Source organism: Seriola dumerili, unplaced genomic scaffold (genome assembly GCF_002260705.1).
Source record: "Seriola dumerili isolate Sdu_G_001 unplaced genomic scaffold, Sdu_1.0 BDQW01000219.1, whole genome shotgun sequence".
Classification (NCBI taxonomy): Eukaryota; Metazoa; Chordata; class Actinopteri; order Carangiformes; family Carangidae; genus Seriola; species Seriola dumerili.
In genome coordinates, this window is record NW_019174474.1 from 8,611,756 (window position 1) to 8,619,806 (window position 8,051).

Below are 8,051 nucleotides of genomic sequence, written 5' to 3' on the forward strand. Positions count from 1 at the left end.
TTAAGATAAATGATCCTGGACAATTGAAGAAAGAATGAGTGAAAAGATAAAGAAACACAATAATACAGTTGGAAATATCTCTTTATTAGTACATAGGCATATTGTATGTCACCCCCAACCCCTTCGCAGAGCCATCTAAAAATACATATTACAGAGAGGAACTGCAACAGAGTTCCAGTATTTATCCAACAATGACAGTGTCATCATCAGGGAATTCATAGTAGGGAACCTCCAGGTTCAGAGGAGCAGGTCCCTTTCTTATTCTTCCTGAAGCATCATAGTGGGAGCCATGGCAAGGACAGTAGTACCCTCCAAAGTCTCCAGCATTGGCAATGGGCACGCAACCCAGATGGGTGCACACACCAAGGACGATGACCCACTTAGGGTTAACCACTCTATCCTTGTCGTGCTGGGGGTCACGCAGCTCTCCGATATTCACAGCTTCCTCTGCAGTGATTTCCTTCTCTGTGCGGTGACGGACAAACAGGGGCTTTCCTCTCCACTTGAAGGTCATGTTTTTGCCTTCAGGGATGTCACCCAGCTTGATCTCAATCTTGGATAAAGCCAGGACATCAGCTGATGCACTCATGGAAGAGACAAACTGGCTGACCACTGTCTTGGCTGCATAGATGCCAACTACAGTGGACGCTCCAGTGATAAGGTAGGAGAAGGTCCTTCTTGCCTCACCGCTCTCCTGGGACGACTTATTGGGGTCGACAACATCGGAGCGACGGTAGTCTGTGAAGTCAGGAATCTTGATGTCTGTATGGCCAAGGCGGACTGCTCCAGGAGCTGCAAATAAGACATAAAATGCAGTATTTAAAGAGAGAGGCAGCAGATGAACATGTAGATAGGAAATTATACAGTTTCTTACAAAAACAAAAAATGTAACGTGTATGTTACCAGAATTCTCCTTCAAAATGTTGAAATACATTTTGTGGATAGTCAACATATCACACTATCCTCTCATTGAATGTTTAATTAATAATCAATCTGATGATCATAAATACAGATTAATAATTTGTGGTGTTTTCAAGTAACATTGGAAATTGGATAATTTTTAGTATGGCAAGAAAATTTAACAAAAATCCTCCTTTGGGATTATATCAATATTGATTTATATTAACAAATATTTGTCATTGTAGATTACTGGAACCAGTGAAACCATTTTAAAAAAAAACATCATACCAGTCTAACTGAGCACATCAGCGAATATTTAGCATTTTGCTTTAAAAAGAAAAAAATGTATCTATACATTTACTTGATCATCAAAATCACTACCGATAACTTTGTGTTAATTGCGACACATAAAGAGATGTACATGGAATAATCAAATAAACGCATAATAGTCCTTACGATCATTCTGGCTCAGGTTTGTTTACAGCATTATCAGTGTTACACCTTATTCTTTCACCCAAGGGCAGGCATTACAAGTGTACTGACATGCAACCCGGGTTACATATCGTATCGATAGTTGTTTACCACAAATTTGTTCATAGGTTCCCACATTTGTACTGAAACAAGTGGACTGTGGTGTTTAGGTATGTTTCTTGAGTCTTAAGCCCTTAACGTCTCAGTTGTAAACATCTGATAATAACCAATGTTGACTCTCTCAGGTCACAGATTTCAGTTTCACCGCCTCGGCTATTTCCTGCTAGCACCGGAGAGTTGTTAGCAATAGCGTAAATTCGCAGACAAGAAGGACTGGCACAAAATAAATGTGTCTCAGTTTTACACATCATATCAAACTAATAGGCAAGAGGTCACTATATCAAGTTTTCTGGTTACATGACGCAGCTCAGTAACAGCTCTGACTAACGTTGACAGCCGCAGCGATTCGCCCTTACCAGCAGCAGACACCAAATCCTTAGCTCCGGGGAAAACCAGGCTTTTAACCGTGTGTTTTGTTGCCTGTGAATACAGGGAAAGAGCCCCTGAACGGCCGGCTATGGACATCATCTTTGCCCTAAAATAAGAAACTTTCACCCCGCAGTTGGGGACACGACCTTGCGTGTACAAATCTTGTGTGTCTCCCTTTAATTCGGTTTACTAGAAACCCGCTCCGCCTTACCAACGTTCCGAATTACGTGAGGTCTGAAAGAAGTGCCCGGTTCCTTTTTGCTAAAATGGCGTGTTATTATATAGCTTCAAAGTTTCTAATTAATACAAAACCTTAATAATATACATAAACGGTGTTGAAAAATGACGATAACCCGAACCAGAATGGTAGAAAATAAACATTAATTTAAAATAACCACTAATTTTGTACAGGCATTTCTCTAAGTCACCTGTATCCAATGGTCCTTGTGATGTAAACAAGTGTCCTCTCACAAAATATGGAGACGATCTACACAATGGTGACGTGAGAGTAAAAAAAGAAAAGAAAAATGAAAATACCAAAAAGAAAACTATTCCTTCTCATTATTTTTGCTTACGTGGCATTTTCACTCTATGCGGCATATAATGTCTTCTTCAGCACCAAAGTAATCTCCCGCGTTCACAGGGTGGTGAAGAAAGAAACAGGAGCACCCTCGGGTAATTTCTCTTAACACAACCGCTGTCTCTATGGCAGAAAGACCAAATGACCAAAATCCCGATAAACCGACAGTTAGAAACTCGTTTCTTTTTTTGAAGGTAGTTAAAAGAAATGCGTGCCCATACGTTGAATGGAAATTGTGTATTGTTTTTGCAGGTGTTGTCAGAGATGGTGGTGCAGTTGCTCCATTTTTAGCAGATGAGTGGAATCCGTGGGAGGATGAGCAGGTGGAGTACAACTCTGCTCTGAACAAAAAGAGAGAGACCTTTAAGCAGTATGTGGGTCGAATTGACAAGAGCAAACCCAAAAGATACAAGGTCCAAATCTGGGGGAAAGCTGCCATAGGTAAGTTGCGGTTTTATGAGATGTCATTTATCTGTCACAACTTGCAGAGATGATGCTATGACTTAACAGTGGTAGTTTTCGTTCACTAGTATTCATTTATTCGACAATATAACTTTCAGATCGTTTTCTGAGTGCAGGTTATAAATTGATTATTTAAAAACAAATCTGAAATTTTAGTTTTCAAATTTGATAAATGAAATTTGTTACTGTAGTTTCCAAAACCTCTTTAGAGTCAAGTTTTTTTCTCATGAGCTCGTATACACTTATACATGCAAACATAATATAATTCCCGTCTGAACTAATATGCAAGAAATACAGATCCTGGAAAAGACAATGATGCAAACATAAGGCACTGATAATACAACAGTGCAAAAAAGCATTTGAGAGTTTGTGTGTGAAAACTGAGTGCCTCTGTGTATGATGTAAAACCTTTATAAATAACTAAATACCAGGAGTAATGTGATGAAAAACTCTACTCCAACAGCATTGGGTAAAAGTTCTTGTATATTCTGGCAGCCTGACCCTCATGTTCTTATAGGCCTGCAGTTCAATTTAAAATTGACATTGTGTAGCCACACACGTTGAACTGAAAATAATATTTAATGTTGTATTGAATATTGTATTAAATGTATTAAATAAACTTTAAACTTTAAAAAGGAGAACACAACTTTGTTTTAATTAGTCCATATGAAATTAACAGATATACATGCATTTTGTACTATGTTGTATCATTTGTCCCACAGATGAGAAAAAGGATATATATTTAAAGAGATTTTCTAAATTTGACCTGGCTGCCTTTTTGTAACTGACTCAAACTTAGCAACAGATTAGAATACATGTGTAATTATGCAATAGAATTATCCAGGTTAGCCTGTTGACCAGCATCTTTGAATGCATGTTGTTCTGTAGCTGAGCCCCTAAGGGGGAAAGACAGTTACCCAACTGGGAACACACTGTTACTAGATTTGTCCTTTGAGTTTACAATGAAAATGCAATCTTGAAAGAGCAATATTGCATACTTCAATGTCCAAAATCAGAACAAGTGTTTTCTACAATACTCTCTGTAGTCCAAAAGTTAAGTAAATATAGTATTAGATTAAATTTGTTTGATTAGTATAACCCATAGTGTAAGGTAATAGTAAATAATAATAAAAGTCTACCACATTAAAAGGGCAAATATGAGAAGAAAAATATAAAATATCTCTAATAATTCCTCTTTGTTTAAAGAGAAATCACTACATATTTTTTTTCTTGCATTAGAGAAAGGTGTGCAACATTGTTGGTCTCTGTGAAAAAATTACATAATTTTATTTATCATTTGGAAAATAGATAAGGCTTCAATTGTAAACATCTATTAATCAAAACATTTTATACCATATAGTCTTTAGCTTGAGTTTTTCCTCTTCCCCTTTACTGCTAAGTTTATTTTTTACATGCTTGCACATTTCCTGAGTTATTAAGTTAAAGTGAGGCTCAGTAACTGCATACATATACAGTATATTTACACCTGATAACACTAGGAGTGTCTACATACATAGACGTAGATACAAACGACATAAAAAAAGATTTATACTCTGCTGTGGAAGCCATAGAAATTATCATCATGGTACTGTGCATGTTGACCTTTTAACTCCAATAGCAAATTGCATTGAACCTTTCTTTTCTCCTCAGGGCTTTACCTGTGGGAACATATTTTAGAAGGACCCCTCAACCCTACTGACAAGGTAGCACAATGGAGAGAGGGGGAGCTGCAGTCAGGAAAGATTGATTTCAGGTAACAAGTCACGGATGGGATGTTTAAAAAACTGCCAAACCCAAACATATATTCACAGCCTCTGTGAAATACACCACACCATATAACCACTGAAGAAGACTGAAACCTGTCACACTGATTTGTTCATCCTCCATGCCCTCTGACTTTTTTGCCTTTAGTTTCTACACAGGTCCTGCTGTGGTCCAGGGTCACGTCCCTCTGGACATGAACAGCCTGGTTCTGGTCCTGAATGGCCGCGAACAGCAGAAAGTCTCTTACTCCACACGATGGCTGGAGCATGTTCAATCTCTAGTTCAGTCCCGCACAGTGTTGCATGTGGCTGTGGTCATGCTGGGCAACGAGCGCTGCAACAACGACTGGATTGGCCCATACTTAAAGAGAAACGGTGGCTTTGTGGACCTGCTGTTTCTAGTCTACGACAGCCCCTGGGTCAATGACAAAGATGTCTTCCAGTGGCCTCTTGGTGTTGCTACGTATGTCACCCTTTAGTACTCTTATGTGTATTAGTGTGTGGACATCATGAGTGCTCAGCATCAGTACAGCTGTGCATTTTTTTAAATGAATAACATGGTCTAACATGTTGATCTGTTTTGCTTTTCTCTGTACAGATACAGGCAGTTTCCTATGATCAGGCCAAATGCACAGTTGATTACCTCCAACAGGCCATACCTCTGCAATTTCCTAGGAACTGTTTACAAAAACTCCTCCCGGGAAACACTCATGCAGGTGCTGAAACACTCAGGCCTCGATAAGGAATGCATCACCACTGCCAGGGAGAAGTAAGTCATTATTCAGTATTTGAGTAATTGTTTAGGGCTGATATGGAAGAGTAGAGCTTTTATTTATTGTGATTTTGTTTTAATCACTTTATTGTTTTTGTATTGCATTGTTATATAATGTAAATAGGATAAAAGGATAAAAAACAAAGACTGACATTGAGAATATTTGAATAAAGAACTTCTTCCCACTGACACCCTCCTAGTGTATACTTTTTTTTAACATGAAAGAATAATGAAAGAATATTAAAACTGTTGTTGTTAACAGTTGAGACAGTTCAGGAATGTTGTTCAGTCTAAGTGCTACATTTTAACGTGGAGAAAAAAAGCATGTTACTGGCCATTCCATTCCATCTATAAACTATCAAATGTATTCAAGGCCTCTGAGACCCTGGAAAATACTTTTACAGGTAAATTCCATTGTGTTTTCATGGGCTGTGTGTCTTTGCTGAGCTGCACTGGAGGAATAGTAATACAAAGAGGGAATGTTGTACTAAAAAAGACTGATTTGCTGAGTCAGACTGCTGAATCCTCACACTGTCACTGGCTACTTTACTTACAGTAAATGTAAACAGTTTGAGAAATGTCCCCACACATTTTAAGGCTGCTTCTTGCTTAGAATTTACTAGTATTTTGGGAGAATGTAGAGGAGCTGTGGTTGGTTTCACTCCTGTATGTGGCAAATAATACAGTTGAGTTTGAGTTTATCTCCTGTTAAAATTTCTGCACTGTCAATTTTTGCTTGTTTTGCCATTTTAAACAACATATCAGGGTTTTTTTTTCCGCTGAGGTGAGATGACTACAACATGACATGTCTTAACAGAAATGTACAGGAATGTATCTTGTATATTTATTACAGTGGCTTAAGTATCCTCTCCTCCCTTCTTGCTTCAGGTGGCTCCCTCAGGAGACAGCAGACAGTTTGAGACGCTATCAGACAGCTCTGGCCCAGAGTGAGCTCACTCTCTGCCCAGTTGGAATCAACACTGAGTGCTACCGCATCTATGAAGCCTGCTCTTATGGCTCAGTGCCCATAGTGGAAGATGTACTGACACCTGGCACCTGTGCGGCAGGGCCCAGCTCCCCACTGCGTCTCCTCAAAGCGGCAGGGGCACCCTTCATCTTCATCAGTGACTGGAAAGAACTGCCGGCCATCTTGGAGAGGGAGAGAGGGATGAGCCAGGAGCAGAGGGTGGACAGGAGGAGGAGGCTGTTGGAGTGGTATGCCAGTTTCCGTCAGCAGATGAAAGAGAGGTTTGCTGAGGTCATCGAGGAGACTTTCTTCAAAAGCGTCTGATTGTGGTGCTTAATTAACAAACCTTTAAAAGATCAACAGGGATAACACTTAACGGTGATTTAATTTATTTAGTGTGGAGAAATGTGATGTACTACTGGAATAGTGAACCTGGTGATGTTCGTGTATTATTCCTGTGCAGTTTATTAAAAAAATAATATGTCTGTAGTAAAGTTTCAAACCTGCCAACACTTGTCAGTTTAAGTCCTGTAAAGGGCTTCATGACATAATTGTATATTTATTACCTTAATGTTTACAATTGTGGAATGTCCTGGCATTTAGAGATCATGAATAATGAGCTGCCTTTGCATTTCCTTGCAAGTCCTTGCATTATTTTAAGTATGTTTTATATCTCTGTTTGTATGCACTTCATATTGTAAATTTTAGGAAACACTAAACATTAGGTGTAGAATGAGATGATAATGTGTTTTAGGCTGTGTTTGAAAATGGTACATAAATCTATTTTGTATTGTGAGCAGCTAGAAAATGGATGTTGTTTGTGTGGCATGTGTCGCTTCTGGTAAAAAAAAAAGAAAGAAAGAAAAAAAGTTCTATTTATTTCAGTGATGTGCTGCATGGATTTTTTTAGATGGTGCAATAAAATAAAATGGAGTGTTGTCCTGAAGAGAAATCAGTGGATGTGCTTGTCCTGTGCTTCATTTTCCCTGCAGATGGCGCTATGTACTAGTTAATTTTCAACAGTTACACTTATTTCAATTGAAATAAATTGAATGAAGGGGAAAAAAACATAAACTTTTGACTTTACCTAATTAACACAGATAACGTTATATAATGGAGCAAAAGCAATGTATTATCTTCTAACTTTTTAGTTTTTTTTACCTATTACCTTTAGGGACACACACCTGTATTAGCTGTAGTATATGTGCATGCATGGATGTAGTTAGGAAATAAGGGGGCTCCTGAGTTCATTTTAACTGGGCCTTTTATCAGCCCCCTGACTGTGGGCTCCCATGTATACTGTTTATCCCACCTGGCACAGCACTGAATGTCTGTAAATTTGAAAACGATGTCTTATCTATGAAATGAATCTATGAAATATTCTAATATTATCATTTGATTTTGGTTGAAATTCCACATTTAAATGTGGGTATTGATATATAGTGAAAACTCTTTAATGGTTTTAGTTACAAGTGATACTAAGGAAAACGTTTAAGTGTAAACTGCATAAGTCTTCAGTCACACTGGAAGTTATAGTCTGCTACAACAGCTGACTCATATGGACAAATAAAAAGCCTTCAGATTTGGGAGCAGGAGTGTCCGTCCACTGGTGTCCACTGGTTGTGTGTGTGTGTGTGTGTGTGTGTG

The 8,051-nt window shown here is 38.5% G+C and overlaps 2 protein-coding genes across 2 annotated transcripts; one reads left to right on the top strand and one right to left on the bottom strand.

Moving 5' to 3' along the window:
* Nucleotides 1-63: 63 nt before the first annotated feature.
* Nucleotides 64-2,056, bottom strand: LOC111228717 (cytochrome b-c1 complex subunit Rieske, mitochondrial-like). Its single transcript, XM_022754733.1, has 2 exons — nucleotides 1,848-2,056; nucleotides 64-792 (listed from the first exon to the last, which is right to left on the bottom strand). The coding sequence occupies exons 1-2, from the start codon at nucleotides 1,957-1,959 to the stop codon at nucleotides 182-184; spliced, it is 723 nt and encodes a 240-aa protein (XP_022610454.1). The 5' UTR covers nucleotides 1,960-2,056; the 3' UTR covers nucleotides 64-181.
* Nucleotides 2,057-2,337: 281 nt separating this feature from the next.
* On the top strand, nucleotides 2,338-7,257 carry tmem5 (transmembrane protein 5). Its single transcript, XM_022754579.1, has 6 exons — nucleotides 2,338-2,535; nucleotides 2,693-2,881; nucleotides 4,553-4,655; nucleotides 4,814-5,128; nucleotides 5,264-5,434; nucleotides 6,326-7,257. The coding sequence occupies exons 1-6, from the start codon at nucleotides 2,388-2,390 to the stop codon at nucleotides 6,726-6,728; spliced, it is 1,329 nt and encodes a 442-aa protein (XP_022610300.1). The 5' UTR covers nucleotides 2,338-2,387; the 3' UTR covers nucleotides 6,729-7,257.
* Nucleotides 7,258-8,051: the final 794 nt, after the last annotated feature.